The sequence below is a fragment of the Neofelis nebulosa genome, chromosome 5 (assembly GCF_028018385.1).
Source record: "Neofelis nebulosa isolate mNeoNeb1 chromosome 5, mNeoNeb1.pri, whole genome shotgun sequence".
Taxonomy (NCBI): Eukaryota; Metazoa; Chordata; class Mammalia; order Carnivora; family Felidae; genus Neofelis; species Neofelis nebulosa.
In genome coordinates this window covers 150,479,758-150,506,970 of record NC_080786.1, presented here as the reverse complement: position 1 = coordinate 150,506,970, position 27,213 = coordinate 150,479,758, and the positions used below count along the sequence as shown (strand labels likewise).

Here is a 27,213-nt window from a genome sequence, read left to right as displayed (position 1 = left end):
AACTGTATTTAAGTAACCAGAAGACCGTTGCCGCAGGACCAGCAGCCACCGCGAGCACGTTTCCCAGGGACTGCCTCCTGTGGCCAGCACCTTGTGCGCGCCCAGCCCCCAGCTCTGGTTCCCTCCCCGCAGGAGAGAACACACCCTCACCCGGAGATGGGGAAAGCAAAGGCAGAGGCAAAAACTGCTCAGGAAAATTCTTTTATTCTGAAAAATCAATCTGAAAAGTTAACCTATTTGGATACCAAACTCTAAAGGGAAATCTCCACTCTCTCCCTGGGGGGAAAAAAAAAAAAAAAAAAGGAAATAAATATGCCAACATAGCAACACGGTTCCTTCCAGCAGGAAGAGGGTAGCAGAGTCCCATCTTGGACCTGTTTTTCCTACTTTATTCTCGCTAGCTTTCCAGCACGAGCATTTTTATTACCTTTACAGTCGGAAAGGAAACTAACTCCTAAAAACCAACTATTCAGAAGGGAACATCAGCAGAATAAACCTTCTCAAATAACTTTCTCCTCTCTCATGCCAGCTTTGGGAAGGGTCTGCTCGCAAAGCGTCTGCACTTTCCCTGTAAGTGTTTCAAGGACGGACTCCCTGTTCCACACTAGACAAGGCTGAACCGCTCCAGTTTCAGAAACTCAAAAGAAGATCCGGTCTATGAAAACATTCACTGCTCCGAGGTAAGCATGTGTCTTGAATACAAGTGCAAACATAGTTCTGGAGAAAAACTGGTCCATGTGTATCTTCTGTTACAGTAAACAGTTCACGAGTATCCATCAGGCTCCGCCTAGTGCCACTGGTCTCCGGTGTCCCCGGCCTAGCCCCCGCTCTCTGTGCACGGGGGTCCCCAGACCTGGCAGCCTTCGAGCAGCAGACAGATCTCCTCAAGGCTCCAGACCTTGGGAACTTCCTTTGTGTTCACCAAGCCGAGGCCGCTTGGGCTCCGGAGGACTGTCCTGAGGGTCCCCGGGCGTCCCTAGAACATTAACAAGCGCAGGCTGGCAAGTAAGTGAACACTTGTTTAAAATTAAGAGCTGATATTCACAAAATAAATGTTGTGCCCAGACAAGATACCAAGGGTCCTATCTGAACATAAGGGAAAGGATCCAGTGGTTTTCAACTGGGGGCGATCTCACCTGGGCAATGTCTGGGGACACTGGAAAATGTCACAAGTTGGGGCGGGGGTGGGGGGACAAATGGGTATCAGCATTCAGAGGTACTAAGCACCCCACACTTGCAGGACAGCCCCCACACACAGAATCATCTGACCCAGACTGTCAATAGTGCCCAGGTGGAGAACCCTGACCCTACAGCACCTCCGGAAACTGCCACCTACTCAGCTCCCTGAATGCCTGCGCGGAAAGGTGCTCTCCCTGCCGAGAATAAACAGGCAGCCAGTGAATCTGAATGACGGTCTAATAAGATACATCCCTGCTTTCTCAGAACTGACTTAAAATTAGGTGGTTAATTTCCAAAAGAACAAAGGAGAAAGAATATATTGAATTCTATTAAAATAACAGTATCACTTACCTGGTTCAGTTTCTTCTGTGGAAGGGGTGGAGATTATACTAATCGGTACAGAATTCGGTGGAGTCTCTGTCTTTAAGGGTAGTAAATTTATCCTCCTTAATTAAAAAAAAAAGTAGGAAAGAGGTACATGGTTCATTAGTATCCTAAGAATCGTTTATGATGATGCCAAATTTCAAAACTACCCAAAAGAAACATGAAAAATTTTCAGCTCATCATACCATGTAGACATTAAATGTCGATGTGCCCACTTAGTAACTAAGGATTATGTTCATGTACTAAGTTCAATCATTAGGCTTATGATAGTCAATCGCTAGTCACCTAAAAGTTTCAAAACCTGTGTTTTGTTGATCTGCAGTGGTATGCTGAACACATCGCTGGACACTGCATATATAAGGCTAGCCGACAAAGGTTTCTACTACGGAAAGCTCTGAAACACAGTTCTTGTTTAAAATCCAATCTTATTTTTCAACAACTATTTTTTTTTAAGTTACAACAGAAGACGACTCCAAGAAATTAAGAGGGGAAAGGTTTCATAAGAGTATTTGAAAGAACACCTTCCCACTCCCTTCCTCCACCAAAAAACACAGAAAAACAAAAAAAAGGTTGCTAGTCTGCAGAACTCGGACACCCGAGAAGAGCCGAACGCTACATGTAATCCAGATTACAGACTGGCGAGTGAAGTCCCAGGCAGGGCAGAGGAAGCGAGACACGTGGTGCTTGTCATCTGCTCCCTCCCCAGGACTCCCCCAGGGTCAGACGGGGGACTTCCAGTCCTAGGAAGACCCCCGGACACCAGCTGCCGTGCACAACAGAAGGGCTCTGTCTGCAGCACCGGCGGGGAACTCAGGCGGGCTCGGGAGCCAGAGTGACGTGAACAGGGACAGAGACACCTGCAGCATCACCTGGGGACACTATCACTGCAGAGACACTGCTTACCATGAGCCAGTCCACAGATGCAGTAAAAACTGCCTACTAAGGATGTTCCTTTGATTTTCCCGCCTGCTGCTCAGTGCCCATGACTGTTCTGGGCAGGAGAAAACAGGTGATGACTGGGGAACCGCTTCCTGCCTTAAGGGGCTGATAACCTGACAGGGAAAACAGAAGCCTAACCAAACTCCTGCTACTGAATGTGATACGTTATGGCAGAGGAAGGGCTGCAGGGACATCCAGGGAGACTCCAGTGTCACCAGGGATGCAGATGGCTGGGGCTCCCGGAGGAAGGTAAGGGCAGAGAGGCCCCTAGGGCAGAGTGTACTCAGGGCCCTGGCCTCCAGGGGCAGGCTAGAGATTCCGGGACAAAGGGTGAGGCAGGGTCTGGGGCCGGCCTGAGAGGCAGAAGCGGGGACGCAGCGGAGGTCACGGTTAGCGAGGTCTCCGGCAGCAGTGTGAAGTACTCCTGGCATTTCCCCCATTAAAGGTTGGTGGCTTCCTGTTGGCAAACCGCAGTGACGATTTCTTCTTCCATCAGAGGTTCTTACCGGGGTGTTGTCTTGCTCCAGGCCTGCAGCGTGTTCAGAGTGACCCTCCGGGATGGGGGTGCTTTGGGATTCTGCGTGCTGGGCTGCAGGGCCTTCTTCTCCTCGGAAGGCGCTGCTGGGGCTGGAGATGGTCTTGCCTGAGGCGGGGGTGTGCAGGGGCTGCTGGGGGTCCCCTCTACCAGCCTGGGGCCTGGCGAAGACCCCTGGTGTGGCTGACTCTTCGTTTTCTTTGCTGTATCGGGAGTTCCCACGCTTAAAACCGGCTTCTCTTTCAAAGGTGTTCCAAGTTCATCCTTCTCGAATGTCACAAACGAACAGTAGCCATCCGTGGAAGAAATGGCCAGGAAGGCCCCATCGCTGGACCTTTGTTCCCCAAACAGGACAAAAGGTTAGAAACCGAACCCAAGTCTATGGGCCCCTCGTCAGGCTCTCATGACTAGTGACACCATGGCAGTTCAAGCAAAATCCTAGGCTTTGGGTGGGCTCCTCACTCCCGCCCTTGGTTTCCCAACCCCATCGCGTTTCTCGGGCACCACGGTATCTCAGGACTGTCATCGAATTCACCTGGATGAAAGTGTGAGGGCCTTTCCTTTTTTTGGTTTTTCTCCCCCCAAGATAAAACGAAAAGGAGAAAAAAGGCCCTAAAGAGCAAGGAAGAGACGGTGGGGGAGCAGGCCCAGGCAGAGCTGGGCGCAAATCAGGAACCCAGGGGCTCAGAAGACCCCACCGGCAGGAGGCAGAGCGCAGGGTGACTCCCCGGGTGCAGCTCTGGGTGCCAGGAGCTCGTGGGTGCGGGCTTCCTGCAAGCCCAGAGGGCCTGGCAAGCCCCCAACAAGCAGGGAGCCCAAAGGGTACCCCCTCCCTCAGTCTGAGAATCAGAGGAACCCCTGGGGCAACTGAATGGCATCATTCAGATGTTTCTGTTACAAAAGGAAGCAGTATTATTGCAAATTAGAAACGGCTTTCCTTTAAAAAGAATTGGTAAGAGGTGCCGGGGTGGCTCAGTCTGTCAAGCATCTGACTTCAGCTCAGGTCACGATCTTGAGGTTCATGAGTTTGAGCCCCGCTCACATCAGGGCTCTGCTGCAGCCTGCTTGGGATTCTCTGTCTCCTGCCCCCATTTGCATGGGCATGCGTGCGTGCTCGCTCTCCCTCGCTCAAAATAAACTTAGAAAAAAAGTTAAAAAAAAAAAAAAAAAAAAAACAACTTTTTTTTTTTAGTGTTTATTTTTGAGAGAGACTGAGAGCGAGCAGGGGAGGGTGCAGAGAGAGAGAGAGGGAGACACAGAATCTGAAGCAGGCTCCAGGCTCTGAGCCATCAGCACGAAGCCCGATGCGGGGCTCCAACTCACGGACCACGAGATCAGGACCTGAGCCAAAGTCAGATTCTTAACTAACTGAGCCACCCAGGCACCCCAGAAAAAAAAAAATAGTTTTAAATAAACTTAAAAAAAAAAAAGTTAAAAAAAAAATAATTTAAAAAAATAAAAGAGGGGCGCCTGGGTGGCTCAGTCGGTTAAGCGTCCGACTTCAGCTCAGGTCACGATCTCGCGGTCCGTGGGTTCGGGCCCCACGTCGGGCTCTGGGCTGATGGCTCAGAGCCTGGAGCCTGCTTCCGATTCTGTGTCTCCCTCTCTCTCTGCCCCTCCCCCGTTCATGCTCTGTCTCTGTCTCAAAAATAAATAAACTTAAAAAAAAAAAAATAAAAAAAAAAAATAAAAAGAATTGGTAAACACCGGCCAAAAAAGCCACCTGTAGCGCTGGAATGCTCCCTGCCCCAAGGCTCTACTCCAGGCACCCCTCCCCTGCACACTGTGGCCTCCGCCCACCCTCCCTCACCACCGGCCACTCACCAGGAGACATCACTCAGGGTGTGGTAATGTATGTTAGACACGTAGCCAAAAGGGAACGGCTGCTGGGTGTCGTACAAGAGCACAGAGTCTTCAGAAGCCACAGCAAACACCAGGCGGTAGGGCAGGTGCACCAGCTCCGTGCCCGGCTCCTGTGATGCTCTGTCTGCTCGGGTGAAAACAGGGACAAAGGGCGGAAAACAGAAGCCAGAGGAAACAAATTCCCAAAAGCCCTCTCTCAGGAGACGGAAATGACATCATTTTACTGAAGGCTAGTTTGCTATGTGCTTTACAAAAAAAAAATCAGTCCTTTAGTTTATATGGGAATAAAGGACAACCACACATGACCTGATGAAGACACCGTGTCCTGATTCAAGACTCAGGGGCACCCAAGGTCCAAAAAGGTGGGGGTAAAAACAAAAAAACCTGTGAATAGAACAAGTCCTTTCTGATATGAAAAATAAGGGTAACCTAGAAACATTTTATTAAGGTGATTTCAAGCTTCCAGTTAATTACATTCATTCACATAAAAGGATTAAAAAGCTTAAAACAGCTGCTTCCAGCCTTGGAGGAAGAGGGACCTGACTTACCCTCCCACCTGAAGCAACTGAAATACCAGGCAAAATCTACAAAATGTTTTCCAAGACTTCTGACCACCAGGCACTGAGGACAGTGATCTCTGAGGGATGGGAAGCCAAGGAGGAAATCCTACATCCAGCTTGCTGCCTGGAGCTGCCAGGCCTGGGAGAGGGAGAGGATGAAGCAGGGAGGCCCGGGCAGCTGGAGTTCACAGGCACAGACCTGCAGGCCCTCTCAGGTCTCCAGCTGAGCACTGATCGGCACTTGCAAGTGAGGAAACCACCCGAGGCCAGAGCAAGAACTACAGGAAAGAGTCATTCCCGAAGCTCACGCAAGGCCAGACAGAGCGTGTTCCTCCACCCAGAGTGGGAAACCTATTTCACGGGGCACCGATTACTCAGGCGGCTCTGCTTCTGCAGTGGGGAAATTAGCTCTGGACCACATGCTGCCGTGGTCCCACCGAACGAGGAGAAGCGGCACGGTGTCTCCGAGTAACTTCACTGCCTCCCAGAACAAAGCTCAAGAATATTTATAAAAATAAACCCAGCATCCACGGAGGTAAAATTCACAATGTCCGGCATCTAATGAAAAATTACTAGACGTGCAAAGAAAATATGACCCACAATGAAGGAAAAAAAAAATCAAAACGAATCCTTTGTACACAAAGTCATTAAAAGTTATTACAAAAACTATCCTACATGTTCAAAAGGAGGAAGGATGGAGTGTGTTAAGTAGAGACATGGGACACAGAGTACAGAAAACGGAGGTACTGAGAAGGGAAAAAGCAAGCAGATAGTCAGTAAATCCGGGACTAACCTCAAATGGCCTAACGCACGTGTAAGCGGAGCCCCTTGTGGGCAAGAAGGGGGATGACAGAAAAGACATTTGACACTGTAACGGCTGAAATTCCCCAAAGGTGATGAAAACTATAAACCCATAGATCTAAGAGCTCAATGAACCCCAAGCACAAGAAGCCTGAGAAAATGACACCAAGGCCCATCAGAATCCGACTAAAGCCCCTGATAATGAGAAAAACCTTGAGGGGAAAAAAAAAACTAAAAAAAACGTTTTACTGCATAGGAAACAGATACTGAACGACATTCAATCTGCTCTGGATTAAAAAAAATTACTTTCATTCCTTTAAAGGTGAAGCGAAGACAGCATATTCTAGACAAGATGAACACTGGACAGTTTTGATAACCTCGGGCTTTGCTCCTGCTCCTCACGGTAACTCAACCTCACCAAACCCACAGAGCCGTGCCCCCCACGGGAGAAAGCCCGCATCACAACCCCCGCAGACTGGTGACCTGCCTCGGCGAAGACCTAACACAACCACTGTGGCTCTAACGTACCTGTTTCCACCACCGGCCTCAACTCAAAGTAGACGGGACAGCAGCGAACTGCAAGCGTCGCTTTGCCAGGACAGGGAAGGTGAGCGATGGGCCTAAAAGATTGGTCATGACCTTCTTAGAAGAGGGCACCGTTACTCACCAAAAACAAAAAGAAAGGGTAAACATTTCAACGATTTCTTCCACTGCATACCTTTTAAGATTCTTCCTGGAGAAAACATAGGTGGTATTTGTTACATTTTCTCCAGACTCCACACATCCAGCTGGGGAAGCAGGAAGAGAGAGAGAGAGGTGAGGTTTTATTAGGCGAAAGAAGACACACTCAAGAGCATCCAACCCTGGCCTGTAAAACATTTCTCCCCATAGCCACGTGCCCTGGACAGTGTTTCTGTGACTGAGGACAAATACACATGGTCCCAGGCTGGGCTCAGCTCTTATTCCAGCTCTACTGACCTGTCACCTCCCCCTGAGCAACCCACCTGCTCGGGGGGGCTTCAGGCCTGGGCAGGAGGAACCGGGCAGGCCTCCGTCTGGGAGGCCAGTCACTTCCTGCTGGAGAAGCGCTCTCACTGTATCACCCCACTGTGTCCGCTGGATTTGAGCTTGGCTGCCAGCCAGCCAGGGCCTGCCACTAGCTTTTCCCACCTGCCTGGTGCGGCCAGGAGGCTGCCGGGAGACCCAGGCCTCCACTGCACCCCCAACCCATGAAGCAGCTGACCTTGCTCTGGGGGGAGCCCATGTTTGAGCTCTTCTACACACTCACCCTGGGATGACCTTACAACCAGGCCAGACCCGGCCACAGAATGACTGTCAACCATACAGCAGTATCTTTCCTGATACACACACACACACACACACACGTCATTTCACATGTGACCGTTTCATCTCCGCTGGGGGGAGGGGAAGGGTGGGCAGAGACCCCGTCAAGTAGTCTCTTCGACTCAGCCCACCCTTCCAGCCCCACATCCGCCATCTGAACAAACCACTGTGTCCTCTTTCCTCGCACAACCAACAACCAGTTACAACTCCATCGCGTATATATTCAGAGGGTGGGGCTTTTAGCCTAGTTCACAAAAACAAGATCTCGTTTATACCTTCGCTTCTGTTGCTCTGTTCAACCACCCGCGAAAGCTAACTTGGATGATGTATCTTCACTAGCTGCCCCATGTTCACTGGTATGAAAATGCCGTAATTCCTCCACCCGTCTTGTTCATCGGTATTATTCTTCACGACTAGAAGCCATACTTGCAATAAATATCGTGGAAGATATATCTTTATGTACTAGGTTTTCATTTCTTAAAGACGGAGTTTAAGACGGTGGGGGTGGGGACAGATGGGCTGAAAGGTACATGCATTTAACGGTTTCCAGACTGTTTTCTAAACTGGCTGTAACAATTCACGTTCCTGCAGCAATACCCACATTCTGCATGGCCATCAGCCAGGGAGATCTGCACTTTTGTCTAGTCTGAAGAGAATAAAGAAATCCCTAATCGTAGGTCACTTTATTTTGTATTTCTCTATCACTGAGGGTCCAAACCTTTCCCTGTGGGTGCTGAACACGTGAATTTGCTCCTCTACAAACTGCCTTCTTGTTTCTTTCACTCATCTTTTTCTTCTGGGTTTTTCTTTTGCTCTCATCGATTTGGAAGAGCCGCTGAACGTGACACACATAAGCTCTCTCTTTCCTGTCTCGTAAACGGCGTTTTCCAGTTCCATCACTGGAACTGCCAACTGATTTCGCTTACTGGGCCTCCACCGTACAAAAGTTCCCCGTCAAACGCAAACAGGCCCATCGTTCCAGAGCTTCCAGGATTCCTGTCTCCGTCTGTCTTCCCTGGCCCTAGGATGTCCTCCTACGTTTTCACCTTTTAGATTTAAGTATTGACTTCACCTGGAATTTATTTTCATATGTAAGTTAAGAGTCCAATAGAATTTTCTTCCAGACAGCTGGATCCTCTAGCACCATTCACTCAATAATTCATTCTTCCCACTCTATCAGATTTCCTTATCTCGGGATCTATTTCGGGATTTTCTGTTCCGGTTCACTAATCTGTTTATTCCTATACCAATAACCATATTGATTTGATAACAGTGGCACCATAGTATCTGCTGACATTTAGGAAAGTGCCTGCTCAAGTATTATTCCTATTTTTCATACTTTTAAATCTATTCTTGGGGCGCCTGGGTGGTTCAGTTGGTTAAGCGTCTCTTAGTTTTGGCTCAGTTCACAATCTCTCAGTTTCTAAGTTCAAGCCCCTCATCAGGCTCCATGCTGACTGTGTGGCGTCACCTGGGGACTCTCTCTCTCCCTCTCTCTCTCTGCCCCTCCCCTGCTCATGCTCTCTCTCTCTCTCTCAAAAATAATAAACTTAAAAAAAATTAAATCTATCCTTCAGCATTTATTCGCCTAACAGAGCTGGCAGGCTGTCCAACTAAAAGTAAACCAAAAGCCTCTAATAGGATCCTGATTGGAAATCAATGCATATGTTAATTTTTAGAACTTGAGATCTCTATTCGTTCAGAACTTGTTTTACAATCTTCAATAAGATCTTCTAGTCTTCATAAAGGCTTTGTGCCTTTATTAAATTTTTTTCCCATGTTTTGTGGGGTTTGCATTATGAGTGGAATAATTTTCCTTTTTATATTTCTAAGTGCATATTCCAGTATAGAAGATTTTTAAGTATTTCATAGATAGTATCCAGCCACCTTATCAGATTTTTTTATTCTGATATTTTTAAATCTCTTGGATTTTCTAGAAACATAATCTTAACACCAAGGTTTCTTCTTTCCAATCTTTATAATTTCATTCTCTCCTCTTCCTGCATGTATTAACACCACAAAGAATAATAATGGCAAAAGCAGACATCCATCTGATACCTGATTCTAACACAATGTTTTTAGAGTGGTCATTTAGTAAAGATTTGTCACTGAGTTTAGTAAGCAACTTTTAATATACTTACCAACCACCTGTTGCTGATCCTGAGACACCCCCTCCCCAGGTCAATGTCACTCCCACATGATCCCCGATGTCCGAAGGCATCACAAGTATGCATGTACAATTCACACCCTCTCAGGCCTCCTCTGCCCAACCAGGCTGGAATACTTAGTGGCCAACCTGACCTGTGCCCTCCTGTTCGGCCCAGCCCTGCGTTAGGTGATCGCCTTCATACAAAAGATGGGACCCGAGCCACGGAGAGCAGAAGACATTCTTCTAAGAACACCCTGGCAGTCAGTGCCCCGGCTGACGCTGCTGGGCTTAACATCATGCCTTCCTGTAGACAATGAACCTGTCTTGTCCTTGCTGATTCTGCGGTTTCGTCATACTCAAGTTATTCCAACCAAACTTGTCCCTGCCACAACAGACTGCTTCATTCAGAATAGAAACAATAAACCTCTTTTAGCTTTAGCACTATGACCTCTACATACATGCCTAGTGAAAAGACATTAACATTTTTTTAAGTTAAATCTAAGAGCAAAATGTCTGTCGCACTAGCCTAGTGGCTCCCCAACTTCTCTGCACATCAGAACTACTTGGAAATTTTTTAAATTCCAAAACCTAGACCACACACACCCCGGACCAATCAGACCGTCTCTGGGGGTGGAACCTGGGGACCAGTGCTCCCGGAAGCTCCCCTGGAGGTTTCAATGTCTGAACAAGCTGGGGGGTCGCTATTTTCATCAGGATTCACTGAGCTGACAAGCGGCAGTTGGAATCACCCACCGCTGCCATCACGCCTCAAATCGAAAGCTTGTCAAACACACCTGGTGTAAGGAGCAAAGATCCATCAGGGGTAAAACTGAGTCTACGGAAGAATGACTTCATGCTGTCGTCGTGAAACATCCGGTAACTTCGGACCTGTGGCACACAAGTTTAAACATTAATCCAAATCTTTTTTTTCTTTTAATCCAAATCTTTACATTCACTATTATAAAGGTTTACCAGTTTTTTGTTTTTTGTCTTTATATAGTGTCATTTATTACACTCACATAACAGGGGAAATATATTACAAATCAAATCACACCAGACCGCAAGAGTGATCGCTCACAAAGATTCACTGCCCACCTGCGTTACAGAAAGTCGTATGTGCGTACAGGTCTATGTGCATGTTTGTGGTTGTACAGTTATCTTTTTAAAAAGCCTCCGTGAGAACACCGTGCACTGTCAAGAGCGGTGTGTCTGGACAGTGAGACCGGGGAGAAAAGCAGGATGATGCGTGCGTCCACTTAGAATTTCCAACTTAACGAACACCTCTTATAAACTAGTCCACTCTTAAACTGGTAATCCCATCTTTTCAAACCTTTCTTGAACACCTGCGTGGAACGGTTTTTGCTCCCACTCACTGCCACTGGATAAACATGAAGCATTTAAGTCTCAAGGACCCAAAGACCCGGCATTACCCTCCTTACTGTACATGAGCTCCCCATTTTGTCAGCTTGTGGCCCGCTTGGCCCCGCCAGCTGCTTGAGGCCCAGGTTTGCATCACATCCCTCTTTGGTTCCAGTGACCAACCTGCTCCCTTTTGTCTAAGTGCCTGCCTCCGTGGTCTTGATTCCTCTAGGACCGCTGGCTGGGTCCCCACGGTCCTACAGGCAGCATTCGCTCTAAACCTGCCAAGATGGCCTACTGCCCGCTGCCACCTTCCTGCGGCATAGTGCCGGTCCCCCTTGGTCAGATGCTCACGACTCTCCCTACACCTCAGAATCCCAGAGGCCCTGCCTACCTCAAGCCAAGCGAATCACACACGCCTGGGGGGTGGGGGGCAGGCACACATGTCTCTTAATGCTTCCAGGCGACTCCACAGTGAGCTGGGGTTGGACACCTCTACCTGCCATCGGCAGCTCTCCCCTGGCCCCCGGATGTCCCCATTTCCATGCAGACCAGCCCAACACACTAACTGAGCCTTGGCTGGACCTGAGGGAGCACACGGTAGTTCAAGTGTCAGGTGCCTGAGACCAGGGACTTAGCTGTAGGACACGGAGGAGCTCGTGACTTCCTGAAGCACTGCTAACACAGAAAGTCAACACTTCATACCTCTCCTTCGGCCCCTATTCCAGACAGCATCTTTGAGACATTAAAAGCCACACGTTTCTTCTGGGTGCTGTACACCCTGAGGATCCTAAAGAAAGAAAAACATTCTGACTCCTCTCTTCTAGTGAACAAAGTGTTCCACACAGAAACAATCTAGCATCAAAACTGCAGGCCGGTTAGACCAGGTCAGCCTCCAAGACCATTTATGACTGTCCCACTTAACTCATTATGACAGAAGCAAGCCACCCAAAGGAGGTCACTAATGAAGTGAGGAAACGGGCCAGAACTTCACTTTTTATCGAGTGTTTCAACTTGTCAAGTAAGATGCTCGTCAGGCCTCGCCTTTTCAGGCCTTGACACTTGGCCCAGGGGCAGTTTGTAGGACTGCAGTGACATTTCTCTTGTATTGAACGGTCTCACCCTCAGGGATTTGCAAGTCAGGAAAACACCAACAGATAAATTTGCTTCTTGCTAATTCGTATTATTTCCACTAGCTAATCAGGTCCCAACTCCCAACTGCCCGAATAAAACATACAGATCAGAAAATAAATGTACATGGAACGTAACAGGAGATGCTTTGATTCATAAACACTAACTCGTCCACACTGCTGGGCCGTCTGAAATCAAACATGTTATGATTAAAAGAAGTTGGAAAAATACTCAAAAGGATGATCTTGACTGATGAGTAGTATACCCACCACCTCTGATTCTTAGTTCTTTGTTCCAAGAATACGATTAAATGAATGATGCCAGTAAACACCGCAACAAACCTTCTTTCGGGAAAGACAAAATATTCTATTTTTACATTAACTTAAATGGAGTCATTGAAATGACTGCAGTAGTAAACTATAATCAAAAAATGAAAGAAAGATGCCTGGCTGGCTCAGTCGGTGGGGCAGGAGACTCTTGATCTCAGGGTTGTGAGTTCAAGCCCTGCGGTGGGTGTAGAGATTACTTATAAATAAAATCTTTAAACAAAAAAACAAAAAAACACAAAAACACCCAGGGACACCTGGATGGCTCAGTCAGTTAAGCGTCCCACTCTCGATTTCGGCTCAGGTCATGATCTCATGGTTGTGAGTTTGAGCCTCACATTAGCGCAGAACCTGCTTGAGATTCCCCCTCTCTTTCTCTCTCAAAATAAACAAACTTAAAAAAAAATAAATAAACAGGGGCGCCTGGGTGGCTCAGTCGGTTACGCGTCCAACTTTGGCTCAGGTCACAATGTCACAGTTCATGGGTTTCAGCCCCGTGTCGGGCTCTGTGCTGACAGCTCAGAGCCTGGAGCCTGTTTCAGATTCTGTGTTTCTCTTGCTCTCTGACCCTCCCCGGCTCATGCTCTGCCTCTCAAAAATAAATGTTAAATTTTTTTCTTTTTTAAAGAAAGAAAGAAGGAGGGAAGGGAAGGGGAAGGGAAAATTCCAACCCAACCACTAGCAACCCCTTCTTGCAGAAGTCGTATTTATAAAAGACTTTTTTTTTTTTTTTTTTTAATTTTTTTTTTTTCAACGGTTTTTATTTATTTTTGGGACAGAGAGAGACATAGCATGAATGGGGGAGGGGCAGAGAGAGAGGGAGACACAGAATCGGAAACAGGCTCCAGGCTCCGAGCCATCAGCCCAGAGCCTGACGCGGGGCTCGAACTCACAGACCGCGAGATCGTGACCTGGCTGAAGTCGGACGCTTAACCGACTGCGCCACCCAGGCGCCCCTATAAAAGACTTTTTTTAAGCGTTGCCTATGAACAAGCCCCGCTTCTCTCTCTCTCTGCCCCTCACAAGATTCTCTCTCCCTCTTTCCTTGCCTCTTGCTCACTTATGCCCTCTGTCTCAAAAAAAAAAGAAAAGAAAAACAATAAACAAATGTTGTCCGTGAAATTCAAATGCAATTCAAAACTCCCTCTACATTCATTCACCCATTCAATAAAGATTTGCTAAGTACTACATATAAGGCACTTGCCCTAATTAGTTTCCACTTTCACGTTACGGTGAGAGAGGAACAGTAAAACCAAATGCTTGGCATGAAACCAAGAACAAGAAGCAAAGCTAGACCGGGCTTCAGATTTTGGTAAATGGTGACGAAAATCCCTCTGCAGGAAATTTCAAGCCAGCAGAGAAGACAACTTGCCAAATCCTGACGTACCTGTCACAGCTCAGGGTGGCAACATACTGACCCAAGGGGTCCCAGGTTACTCCTTGGACATAACTTTTATGTTCATTAAAGATAGAGATCTTCTGTCCTGCGAATAAAGCACATGACAGCTTTACTAAAGCCTACTCGAACACAAGCAGAATAAAGTACAGTTTAAGTATCGCGCCCTTCATACCCTCCTGTCATTTAGCAGGCGCCGTGTCAGGTTCTTGGGGGACAAAGGGGACTTTACATGGCCCACACTCCCCAGGAGCCTGCTGCTTTGGGGGAGGGACACACCATCAAAAGGCAAGCCAGCTGACCATGGTATAGACGGGGCAGCTAAGAGGCCACGGTGAGGGTCGGCAAGGCACGAGCTGAGGTCAGCTCTCCCTACAGGGCAGGGTGAGGGGGGCTATGAAGGAGGTTTCGTAAGCCGATCCTCGGCACACGGAACAATGGGTCACTGAGAAGTCTACAGGATGAGGTCCAATGCCAAAACGGCAAGACGAGGACAGGAGGTATATGACAGCAACCCTCATGTATCAGGAAAAGGTTCTGGGAATTCGGGGTGCGGCCGAGAGGAACACTCGGCTGGGAAGTGACCTGCATCGTGAAGACAAGACTGAGGGTCACAGAGGACATAGGAAGCACCACTAGTTAGGAGGGGACAGCAGGCCAGGCGGGAGGCAAGGGCCGGGCAAAGCCAGCAGTGACGGTAAAGGGACTCTGTGGAAAGAGAGAAAACCAGCAGCAAAGATTACCCAGATAAAAAGCAGAGGCAGTTATGGAACCCTGGCCATTCTTAAAAACCAAACAAACAAAAACAACTCAAATGGCTCTTCTCTGCAGAGGGGTCTACACTCCTGTGACCCTGGGACCCGCCCTCCATGTGAAATGCAGCGAGGGTGCTTCAGGCTAACTTTCCTTCCCCCTCGCCTTCTTGCCAGTGTTTTTGGGGGTCTGTGAGAGTAAGGTGGCCTGCAGCCGGGTGACAGCATCTTCTCAAATGACCCTGAGTTTTACAACAGAGGCTTTTTTTTCTTTTTTAATTTTTTTAATGTTTATTTATTTTTGAGAGAGCGAGCGAGCGAGCGAGAGAGAGCATGAGAGGCGGAGAGGCAGAGAGAAAGAGACACAGAATCCAAAGCAGGCTCCAAGCTCTGAGCTGTCAGCACAGAGCCCGATGTGGGGCTCAAACTCACAGAGTGCAAGATCATGACCCGAGCCAAAGTCAGAGGCCCAACTGACTGAGCCACCCAGGCGCCCCTCTTTTTAAAGTTTATTTATTTTGAGGGAGAGAGAGCATGAGCAGGGGAGGAGCAGCGAGAGAGGGAGAAAGTCCCAAGCAGGCTCTGCCCTGTGAACACAGAGCCCGACACGGGACTCGATCTCATGAACCATGAGATCATGACCTGAGCTGATCAAGAGTTGGGGACACTTAACCGACTGAGCCACCCAAGTGCCCCACAAGAGGCTTTTTAACCCACAACTGCTATCATTAGGTCAGTGTGTGAGTAGGGTTTTCTGAAGAGGGATTTTCTGCAGGACCTGTCCTGCCTCACAAGCAGCTCCCCGCAGGGCCTCTGCACTGGCTGCTCCCACAGGCTGGAGCCTCTTCCCTCCCGCATTCAAGTCTTGGAGCAACCTTCTCCGATCAGCCTTTCACTCTGCGGCCCCTTCCCAGCGCCATCACTAACACCCCGCTAGATGGCAGCCACAATCATGTAGGATATCAAGACCTGGCAACGTTCAAGGTCATTACAACTGGCTTCAGGGGGCTGCTGGGTGGACTGTCCAAGCACACGGTGAAATTATCCAGGGCAATGGCCAGATGTGGGGAAGAGAAGAAGACAGGGACACCGGCCCTCCATTCTGCCCAAGTCAGGGACTGGGTAGAACATGACAGAGGTGAGGTGAGACAGAGGGGGTCTGATTGGATGGCAGGTGGCAGGGACCTAAAGCGGACAGAGACTGTCACTGAGTGGATAAACCAGATGTGCAGGCAGCATGGTGGGATGCCCGCTCCGCCCTGACTCCCCCCAGGGCCCTCGGGCTGGGGGAGAATCCGCAGCCTGCAAAAAGGGCAGGCAAAGCATTTCACGGCAATTTCTTTTTTTTTTTAATTTTTTTTTTTTCAACTTTTTTTTTTTTTTTTTTTTTAATTTATTTTTGGGACAGAGAGAGACAGAGCATGAACGGGGGAGAGGCAGAGAGAGAGGGAGACACAGAATCCGAAACAGGCTCCAGGCTCCGAGCCATCGGCCCAGAGCCTGACGCAGGGCTCGAACTCACGGACCGCGAGATCGTGACCTGGCTGAAGTCGGACGCTTAACCGACTGCGCCACCCAGGCGCCCCTCACGGCAATTTCTATAACTTCTCACGTGTCTCCTGTCTCCCCAAACAGAAAACAGGTCCTGTAAAAGCAGTGAGGTGTCCTCGGCTGTCCTCTGTCTCCTCAAACGGATGCCAGCTCCTACCTCTCCCAACACTGACCATTCAATGTCCCATCATGACGACGTGTTAAACTTCCTGAGATCCTAAATTCTGCAAAGGCAAGCATTAGCCCTGCCCCCAACGTGTCTACACCCCCAAGCATGTGGGATGGACCTTGCTTTGGCACCAGTAACTCAGAAAACCTCATACACGTGACCACTCTGAGTTGGATCCATGATACAGGAGGCTAATCCCTACCCTACTGAGCCAAATACCTATTTTAGTTCACTAAAGAAACTCTTATGCCATTAAAGGTCAAGTAGGTTAGCTTTTTAGACACTTAGAAAATCCTTCCCCCTGACAAGAACAGAAACGTATCGGCTACCTTTACTGACATCCCATATGATGGCCGTGTTATCCACAGAGGCAGAAGCCATTAGATTCCCATCAGTTGCCCAGCAAATATCGTACACATCTTCCAAGTGGCCTCTACAATCCAAAGAAGAAAAAGAAAAAAACATCAAAAACTTGTAAGCAAACTCAGAGACCATACACGAGAATAGGATTTTAGGGGGGGCTCCTGGGTGGCTCAACTGACTCTTGGTTTCAGCTCAGGTCATGGTCTCATGGTTTCGTGGGTTTGAGCCCCATGTTGGGCTCTGCACTGGCAGCGTGGAGCCTCCTTGGGATATTCTCTCTCTCTCTCTCTCTCTCTCTCTCTCTCCCTCCCTCCCTCCCTCTCTCTCTCTCCCCCTCCCCTGCTCGTACTCTGTCTCTCAAAGTTTAAAAAAATATTTAAAAAAATAGGATTTTAGAAATTTCCACTGGAACTCTATTAGCTGCAGCTATAATCTACCACCTTCAGAGGTACTTGTATCTTTGTAATTGATTCAATCTGACTAAAGAAAATTTTACAGCAGAAATAAAATCCATTTTAATCATGTTTCTAGCTTTTAAAATGATTCTCTTATCTCTGTCTTGTGTGAGTAAAAGATTTAAGTACGATATAAGTGGGGCGCCTGGGTGGCTCAGTTGGTTAGGTGGCCGACTTCTGCTCAGGTCACGATCTTGCGGTCCGTGAGTTCGAGCCCCGCGTCGGGCTCTGTGCTGACGGCTCAGAGCCTGGAGCCTGTTTCGGATTCTGTGTCTCCCTCTCTCTGACCCTCCCCCATTCATGCTCTGTCTCTCTGTCTCAAAAATAAATAAACGTTAAAAAAAATTTTTTTTTAAGTACGATATAAGTCAAAATGCAGGGCGCCTGGATTGGCTCAGTCAGTAAAGCATAGGACTCTTGATCTCAGGGCTGTGAGTTCAAGCCCCATGTTGGGCATAGAGCTTACTCAAAAGAACATTCTTTTTTTTTTTAAATAAAAAAAATGCATGTGAGTTTAATGCTCTCAGAGCAGTTAGATAAGGCACTCCCATGGTCCCTGTCCAAGTTACCTCAGGGTTTTTACGACAGTCCAATTCTCCTTGTTCAGCTGGGCCTCATCATCATCCTGAAAAGCAATCTGTTCTGGCTCCTTATTATCATTCACCTTCCACAACAGGATGACGGCATCTGTGGAGTGATTCAGTGAAAGATAAGCCACGCTTTTTGCATGCTCCTTCATTTCTGGGCTTTTAGGGCTTGAAGTCCTATTTATGTTGTTCAATAGACAATATGGTCACAATGACGGACTTCTAAGAATTTTGACAGGAAAAACAGGTTTGCCTTCTGATCTAAAACTCCAGAATCTGGGGCGCCTGGGTGGCTCAGTGGGTTAAGCATCCGACTCTTGGTTTCAGCTCAGGTCGTGATCTCACGGTTCATGAGTTGGAGCCCCTCATTGGGCTCTGCACTGACAGTGCACAGCCAGCTTGGGATTCTCTCTCTCCCTTACTCTCTGCCCCTTCCCTGCTCGTGCACACTGTCCCTCTCTCTCAAGTAAGATAAACCTAAAAAAAAAAAAAAAAAAAAAAACCTCTAAAATCAAACTCACACCAGATTAAGTGTTATACAAGGTCAAATTAAACAGAAGGGTCCCCAGGCCAGCAAAACACCACTGCAAAGTGGCTGACTACCTTCACAAATCCTAAGGCATAACCTATGAATGGCTGAATAGGAAAACACAAAGAACCACAAAGAGCCACCGGCAAGGACTGGCAAATGGTTCCTGTGTAACCTTCAGCAGGACTTAGCATCTCGACTCCTCAGTCACTTGACCTATAAAATGGGGGTAACTGCATACCTATCTCATAGGGCTGTCTCAAGGATTAAATGAGTTAATATGCATAAAGCACTTATAACACAATGCCTTGCACAAAGTAAGCCATGGACACATTAGCTACACATACGGATGCAGCAGGTACCTTGGCCTGACGTCATCAATTGTCTGAGTGCTATAAGCCCTTGTGCTCTGACCCGAAACTCACCACCTAAGCCTGAGCACCTCTTGGCCTCCCTCTGAATGCCAGTAGGACAATGAGCGCACCAGCTGTGTGGGCACACGTGTTCTCACTCCAAGTGCACTGGAATCCCAGGAGCTTGGTGGAAAGGAGATCAGCCTTGACACTGACAAGTGGACACTCTCCACCGTTAACAGGCTTCTGGGCCCCCAAAGCCAAAGGGCTTTGCCCAACAAGTGCTGCCCTGTACACCTTCTCAGAAGACAGCCTGTCAGCCTCCCCCAGGGACAGTCCCCACTTCCCACCTTTCCCTCTGTGCACAAACACCCTGGACACCGTGGCACTGAACTTAACCAGGTGTCTTTCCTCCTCCTGCAAAGTCTGTGATTTCTGTTTTATTTTGTACTAACTTGTAGACTGTTCTGGTGTCAAAGCGTGGGAAAACGATTTACTTTTTAGTAAAACCATAAGGAAAAAGGAAGAACGAGTTAGTAAATTGCTTAGGAAAAAGTCCCAGTTTTATGGGTTTAACATTTAATATTGTGAAGATGGCAACGTATCCCAAATAAATCTACAAATTCAAGGCAATCTTTATGCCATGTAAACACAAGCAGAAAATAGGAGTCAATATATTCCCAGGAAACAAACATAATTTAGAGGATCATCCAGACAATACTCCCCCAACGAATCAATTAATTACAAAGAGATGTGGGAAAGGCTGTGATCACTTAGATACTAAACTAGCAATCAAAGCCAGGACGGTTGTGTTGGGACTCTGACAAAATGGTGGGCACCTTCCTACTGGTCTCCGCCAGGCAGCGGATCCTGGTGAAAGCTGGGGAGGGGCCATTGTCAAACAGGTCTTTTCGGGTTAAGCTTACTGTCTTCCACCCCCTCATGCTCCCCAGAACGCTATTTTACTGAGCTATCTAAATGACACACTGAGGTCAAATGACCCCTAAAATGAAAAAGTGGTACAGGAGCACCTGGGTGGCTCAGGTGGTTAAGCGTCCAACTTTGGCTCAGGTCATGACCTCACCGTTTGTGAGTTTGAGCCGTGCGTCGGGTCGGGCTCTATGCTGACAGCTCAGAGCCTGGAGGCCACTTCAGATTCTGTGTCTCCCTCTCTCTCTGCCCCTCCTCCGCTCGCACTCTCTCTCTTTCAAAAATAAATGAACATTAAAAGAAAAATTTTTCTTTAATCACACCTAGCTCAAATCTCACTATTTAACATGAGACACACAGGTATCTGGTTTCTAAGGAATTTTGAAGGATAATACTAGTACTCACCATCTCCTCCTGATGCTAAAATTTCCCCATTCGGAGAAAAACGCACGACATTGACAGCTTTGGTATGGCGGGCAAGATTGGACAAAAATTCAACAATGGCCTTTCCATCGGGTCCTTTTTCCACCTTCCAGATCTGTTGATACCAAAACATTCATTCAGGGAAACATACAGTGAGCACTTACCAATCTGTGCTTACTAAAACAACACTGTGCTTAGTTTCAGTAAGAAAATAGTTTTTCTTTCGAAACGTAAAATGGAACTTTGCTCTGAAACATAAACCAGCAACCCCATGGCTTGCTGCCCTCCCTCCTTCCTCTTTCTCCTGCAAACCGTTCCCCAACAGGAACTGGCTCAGGATTCTTAAAAATAATGAGCCTCTTGGGGCGCCTGGGTGGCGCAGTCGGTTAAGCGTCCGACTTCGGCCAGGTCACGATCTCGCGGTCCGTGAGTTCGAGCCCCGCGTCGGGCTCTGGGCTGATGGCTCGGAGCCTGGAGCCTGTTTCCGATTCTGTGTCTCCCTCTCTCTCTGCCCCTCCCCCGTTCATGCTCTGTCTCTCTCTGTCCCAAAAATAAATTAAAAACGTTGAAAAAAAAAAAATTTAAAAAAAAAAAAATAATGAGCCTCCCGTTTACCAATCTGGGAAACATTACTCAAGGAACAAAGCTTTCTTTTGCTTTCATGGTTCACTCAAGGCCCTGAGAATTCATCCCTCTGGGCTAGATGACGGATTGGTTTGAGTTTGTTGACTTTTGTTTCAAAGAAAAGAATGGAGAATGCACCCTCCATAGTGCTTCCCAGGGCCTTTCTCTCTCCGCCCCACTTACCCTAACCGCCGTGTCTACACCGGCCGACGCCAGTCTGTGGATCCTCCCGGCGGTGCCATGCTGGAAGTCCAGGCTATACACCGGCTCCTTGTTGTGCCAGGCTATTTCGCAGGTAATGACTTTCATCCTCCCGAGTCTTGATGGAGCAACACAAATCCGTCAGGCACCGTTCTTTACCCAAAGACAGAGGAAAGCTGAAAATCGTCGGTAATGAACTGAATATTATAGCAGGAAAGGTGTACTGAACACTTATTATGAGCCAGGAGCCCTGCTAACCATTAAAAATGCACGCTGTAGTGGGAAAGGATGTTAGTGTTGACCTCTAATGTAACACCTTGCAGGTTCACCTAAAATGCTTCGCTGAGCCGCGGCTGTTGGAAGTTTATTCTACTGCTAAGTCCGGAAAGAGCAAAATGGAACACCCAGGCAGAGGAAATCGAGGGGCCGACCCTACGGCGCGACCGCCCCCGCTTAGTGGGGGTTGGAGGGCGTTCGGGGAGAGTCAGGGGCCGGGTCGCGCGGCGGAAGGGGCTGCCCAGGGCTAGCGGCCTCCCGGGAGAAGCTGCCGGGGCAAGTGGACAGCTTGGGGGGTCAGGGGGCTTCGAGAGACACCCACTTGCCAGGCGGCTGGGGCCGCCAGGAGGAGAGGGTCGCCCAGGGTAGAAAACCGAGGCGAGGGAACCAGAGGGGACATCCCCCCACCCCCCGCCCCGTTCCCAGGCCGCACGGGACCAAGCGCTCGGCCGGAAAGCCGAAAGCGGGCCTGGCGGGGAGGAGGCCGCACGGAGCCGGGGCGGGGAGCCGCAGGGCGCGCAAACGCACGCGGTCCGGAGCTGTGCCGGGACCCCGCGGCCCGCCCTCAGCGAGACCCTCTCGCTCTCGCTCGGCCCCGCGGGGAGACCGTGGGGACGCCGGAGCCGGCGCCAGGGAAGCAATACCTGCAGGGACGCGGTCAGTCGGCTGCACAGCCAGCTCCCGCCGCCGCTTACGCTTCTTCCCGCGCGCCACAGGCCCCGCCTCAGGGAGGGCGGGATTCCAGGTACGACCCGCCCCTTTGTAGGCGGGATTCTCGGGGAGCCCCGCCTTCGCATGGGCGGGATTACGTGGCGCCCCGCCCTTGCTCTGACTGCAGAGGGTGGTCCAGAGCTGCGGAGTCCTCGGAATCCCGTTGGGCCGCAGCTAATTCAGTTAATCACCTGTCCGACCGACGCATCGGTGGAATAGGTGTGTTATCGACTCATTCATTCAATCATTTCTTCCCTTTTTGATTAATTCTTTTAACACTTACTGAGCATCTGCTAGACTCTGCACCCTGTGCCGGAGCTGGATAAACAGTGGAGAGCGAAACTGACTCAGACTTACTCTCAGGGAGTTTACGGTCCGGTTAAAGGAAAAGAACGGCCCTGTACGACTGGTGGGCAGGCTATAACTCTGAGACCCGCCCAAGACCACCCCGTCTGTCACTGGTATTCTTTCACAGCGAATATTTGAGAGCTGTAACCTGCATCAGGCCCTGTCTCCATCTCTGGAGTTTCAAGCAGACGGTCTTCTGGCTTCCTGCACACAAATAATTATTTTAAAAAGATAAAGTGAAAAGTGGTGTATAAGGAACAATGAATGTGCTCTTAACAGTTCTGAGGACGCGGTTATTTCGGATTTAAGGGCTCAAAGGGAATTTGAAGAGGGCATTTAAAATGGGCTTCAGGTAATAGTTTTGGATGCGCAGCTCTGGGAAATGGGAATTCAAGCTAAAGAAACTCACAGTTGACAACAGAGGCATAAAGGGGGAGCAGTGGGATCTGCCATGGGAAAGCATGGATGGAGCAAAAACCCGGAAGCATTTAGACATGAATGAGCAGGTCATATGGGCTCATGTGTCTCAAAGGCAATTTTCTCATTACAAATTAACTGGAATTCTGTGTATATTTGTCGGGGAGCTTGGTTGGGACGAGATGACAGATGGACACTCTCATGCTGGTTTCTGAGTCTTCAAGACCAAAGGACTTTCCAAAACGAGTGCTGCCCTGTGCAACCTTGCAGAAGACAAGGCTGCCAGCCTCCCCCAGGTGACTCTCCCACTCCCCACCCTTCCCGTCTCCGTCTCTCCCTCTCCCTTCACCCCCTCCCTGGATATCAGTGCACTAAACTTAAACAGGTTTCTAATTCCTTTAGCAAACAAAAATTGAGAATTTTGTTTTTCATATATGTTGGCTTTTAGAACGTTTTGGAGAATTCAAAGCTATCGGATCGTCCCATGCCTGGATTGCTTACATTACACTGCAATAAGCAGATGTGGTTATAAACACTTGTTAAAAACATAATTTAACATTTTCAAATAAGGTTGTAAATCAGAAGGCAGAAATAGAGGCAGCAGGCCTTTTGAAATGGGATGATTTTCCAAATGCGACAATTTATCTGTGAGCTTCTGAGAAGGCCAGGAAACAAATACCTTGGGATGCATAGCTCTTACTTGATAAAAGGAACACACAGGTTCATCTGAGGAGCCGACGCTTCTGTTTTCAGGAAAAAGAATAATGTGGATTCTTATATAAATGCTGGTTGATGCTTTTAGCCAATTTTATGAAAGGTATAGAAATTGTCACGATGTCTCATGTTGACAGGAATGACTGGAGGCTCCTTAAGCCTGATTTCTATGAGAAGCTAGGATAATGTAACCCAGATATGTAGTTTTAGATCCTGTCTCCTAAATCATTGCTGGGATTCAGAGAACTTGGACTGGGAATGGCTAATATGTACTTTAGCTTTTCTGGCTGTTTTAAAAGTACAGATTCCTGGCCCTACCTAAGCCCACTGATTCAGAGTATCCAGCAGACGGGCACCCTGGGGAGTTGGGGGTGCTGCATTTTCTCAAGATCCCAGGTGAGTCTGATAATCAGTCTGTTTTGGACATCAGTGGTTCTGTGTCTCTCATACCCATCAGGTTTCTCCACATTTCTGACAAATGTTTTTGATTCACAAAGGAATCCCCTGATTATCTCCTAACATGCCAGGCTTCTAGACTAAACACACACACACACACACGTTTAGGTACTAAATATACCTCAAAGAGTTGGTTTTCTTGGTGGAAATTTTTGGGGCTTGACATCGTTGCCTGCCAGAGTGGGGATCTGAGATGTGTCAAATGTTTTCAAAAAAGAAAGGAAAGAAGGAGGGGAGAAAGGAGTGAGAGAGGGAGGGAGGGAGGAAGCAAGGAAGGTGTTTGATGGAGGCCTCAGTGTTTTGCACCAAGATGGACTGCAGGTGATTCCAACTAGATGCTTCAACAACTACTGAACTTCACTTTGGGCCCTAAGTGTTGATTTTAGCACAACTTCATCACTCTTAAGGGGACCACAGTTATTTGGTCTCCCAAGAACTTTATATAGCGAAAATTTATATAAAGGGAATAAATCTTTTTTTTTTTTTTTTGAAGTTTGTTTATTTATTTTGCAAGAGCAGGAGGGGGAGGAAGGGGGCGGAGAGAGAATCCCAAGCAGGCTCCACACTGTCGGCGCACAGCCAGACTCAGGGCTCGATCCCAAAAACTTGTTAGATCATGACCTGAGCCAAAATCAAGAGTCAAACGCTTAAGTGACAGAGCCACCCAGGCAACCCTAAAGGGAATAAACCTTAATCTGCCCTCAAAAACAGACTTCTCTGAATGTACTTTACTATCATTCCCTTTTCTAAACATGAATACTCTGGAATAAAAATCCAAAGTCAGAGGATGTTCTAATAAAACATTAAATGGTAGGAAATAGAAGTGCACTAAAATTCAACATCAGAAATTGAAAGTTCAGTGCAGGGTTAGGAAAAGATATTAAGCATATTTTATCAGAATAAAAAGAGGAAAACTAGAAAAGGAGAGAGAAATTGAATGCACGGAGCCTCTAGCACACGGCTAGTGGAAGTGTAAAATGATACAAAGGGCTGTAGAATGAATGTGTACCCCAGCCCCCTGCCAAAATTCGTACGTTGCAGCCTTAATCCCCAAGGTGATGGTGTCTACATTTGGGGGTTTAAGGAGGTAAGAAGGTTTAGATGAGGTCATGGGGGTGGAGCCCCCATCATGGGATTGGTGAGAGCTCAGGCATGCCCACTCCTACTCTCTCCCCTCCCCACCCCCACCATACCCCAGGTCTCCATCACAGAGGACACAGCCATCTGCAGACTGGGAGGAGTGCCCTCACAATACACCAGATCTGCTGGTGCCTTGATTCTAGAATTCCTCACCTCCAGAACTGTGAGAAATAAATGTTATTTAAGCCACCCAGTCCATGGTATCTTTGTTATATTAGCCTGAACCAAGATACAAATACTTTAGGACACTGTTCAGTAATTTAACTCAAAGATACGTCTTGGGTACCTGGGTGGCTCAGCTGGTTAAGTGTCCAACTTTGGCTCAGGTCATGATCTCACCGCTAGTGGGTTAGAGCCCCATGTCGGGCTCTGTGCTGATGCTCAGAGCCTGGAGCCTGCTTCAGATTCTGTGTCTCCCTCTCTCTCTGCCCTTCCCCCACTCATGCTCTGTCTCTCAAAAATGAATAAATGTTAAAAAAAATAAAGGGGTGACTGGGGGACTCGGTCAGTTACGCAGCCAACTTTGGCTCAGGTCGTGATCTCACAGTTCATGGATTTGTGCCCTGTGTCGGGCTCTGTGTTGACAGCTCAGCCTGGAGCCTGCTTCAGATTCTCTCTCTCTCTCTCTCTCTCTCTCTCTCTCTCTGCTCCTCCCCTACTAGCGCTCTGTCTCTCAAAAATAAATATTTTTAAAAAGTAATTAATTAAAAAAAAAAGTCAAAGACAGGTCTACCCTGTGGCCCAGCAATTCCACTCTTGGTGTATATGTAAGAAAAAATGAAAGCAGACTTGCAGGAGAATGTTTATAGCAGCTTTGTTCATAATGGCCCAAACTGGAAAGATACCAAATATCCATCAATTGAAAAAAAAGGTAAACAAACTGTGTGAAATTCACACAATAGAATTCTATTCAGAGACCAAAAGGAAATACTGCAGCATCATGGATGAAGAAGCATGATGATGAGCACAAGAAGGAATTACTTCAACTGACTGGCAAACACAGAAATGTGATACTATCCCAAAGAAAGCTTAAACTTAATTATGTTATGTGGTTAGGAACTGAGATTTCCAGCAAGAGAGAAAAGACTAGAAATCTAGATATATAAAATCTAAGAAGATAGATTCTTTAAATTGGCAGTATTGGTATATATTCAATATATATTTTGTCTTTAAAAAAAAAAAAAGAAGAAAGAAAGAAAAAGGATTTCCTAGCTCAGTCCACTAAAAAGACCTAGAAGAAATATCCAAACAAGAAGCAATGAGTAGGTCTGTGCCTCGATTATGGTCTCTAAATAGCATTCCCTATGAAAAGAACCACAGTTCCCTGAAGGAATGGCTGTTTCCAGGTCTAGAACAGAAAATGTATTAGATGAGCCTGAAATACTTTATTATACCAGAAAACAAGAAAATCATCAAACACTCCTAGGATTGTGTAGTAAGGACATGGGGGCCAATATGAAGACCTCTAGCCGAAGTCAGACAATTTAACATTGGAAAATTGTCACAGTGGATAGAAACACATTGAACGCTAAAGTTTACAAGCTTATAATATTAACAACAACAAAAAGCCTCCTTGGTTACCTTTGGGAAACAAGGCATGAGCCAAACATCTATCCTGCCTGTTCTATATGAGCTATATGCCTCAGGATGAACTAAATGGGTTTCTTTTTAGATGTCCCACAATTCAGAAGTAATGATAAAATCTGAGTATCACCTTTTCACAACTCCTAATAAAATAATGGATCTAGGTGTGATTATTACAGGATGGTAAAATTATTAGGTGAAGATTGATAGGAAACTTTATAAAGGATGGTTTAAGAGGACAACACCTAAACTCAACTAATTAATCTTAATATATTAAAAAGGGATGGATAGAAGAATGTACCTCCTGATGTGATGCAGCACAAAGAAAGTAGTACCACCTAAGGATTCTTCCAAACAAAGCGAAACAAAACCAAAGAACTTGAATCTAATTAACTTTACAGATCTAACTACCAGCTTATAGGAATACAAGAGAAAGATTTTTCTAAGAATTAAATGATACCAAAAATGAGGGAAATTCTCAAAGAAAACTGTTCTGGTTTTTTTCAACAACCAAAAAGTAAGAAAACAGAGGAAGAACCTGCGGATTTAAAGAAACCTCAGAGACATTTGAACCAAATGCAACTTGTAGATTTTGTTCAGATTCCAATTTGAACAACCACCTGGAAAAGTAACTAGAAAACGATTAAAGACATCTGAACACTGG

At 47.3% G+C, this 27,213-nt stretch overlaps 1 protein-coding gene across 3 annotated transcripts; it reads right to left on the bottom strand.

Annotated features, from left to right (window-relative positions):
• Positions 1-96: 96 nt before the first annotated feature.
• On the bottom strand, positions 97-22,956 carry CHAF1B (chromatin assembly factor 1 subunit B). 3 transcript variants are annotated; one of them, XM_058731952.1, is made up of 14 exons: positions 21,824-22,951; positions 20,886-21,079; positions 20,061-20,193; positions 17,826-17,943; positions 16,768-16,871; positions 13,958-14,054; positions 11,819-11,903; positions 10,549-10,642; positions 6,980-7,049; positions 6,790-6,881; positions 4,862-5,024; positions 3,009-3,371; positions 1,531-1,625; positions 135-976 (listed from the first exon to the last, which is right to left on the bottom strand). In XM_058731952.1, the coding sequence occupies exons 2-14, from the start codon at positions 21,009-21,011 to the stop codon at positions 885-887; spliced, it is 1,632 nt and encodes a 543-aa protein (XP_058587935.1). In that variant the 5' UTR covers positions 21,012-21,079; positions 21,824-22,951; the 3' UTR covers positions 135-884. The 3 variants fall into 3 exon arrangements, with proteins under 3 accessions (XP_058587937.1, XP_058587936.1, XP_058587935.1); XM_058731954.1 differs by lacking the exon at positions 3,009-3,371 and having other exon boundaries at positions 97-976; positions 21,824-22,956; XM_058731953.1 differs by lacking the exon at positions 21,824-22,951 and having other exon boundaries at positions 134-976; positions 20,886-21,806.
• Between the last annotated feature and the right edge of the window lie 4,257 nt (positions 22,957-27,213).

Coding starts and splice junctions, on each gene's coding strand:
- CHAF1B (XM_058731952.1), bottom strand. CDS start 21,011: ATGAAAGTCATTACCTGCGAAATAGCCTGGCACAACAAGGAGCCGGTG. Junction 14,055..16,767: donor CATATGGGATGTCAGTAAAG/GTAGCCGATACG, acceptor CTTTATTCGCAG/GACAGAAGATCTCTATCTTT. Junction 10,643..11,818: donor GAATAGGGGCCGAAGGAGAG/GTATGAAGTGTT, acceptor TGTGTGCCACAG/GTCCGAAGTTACCGGATGTT.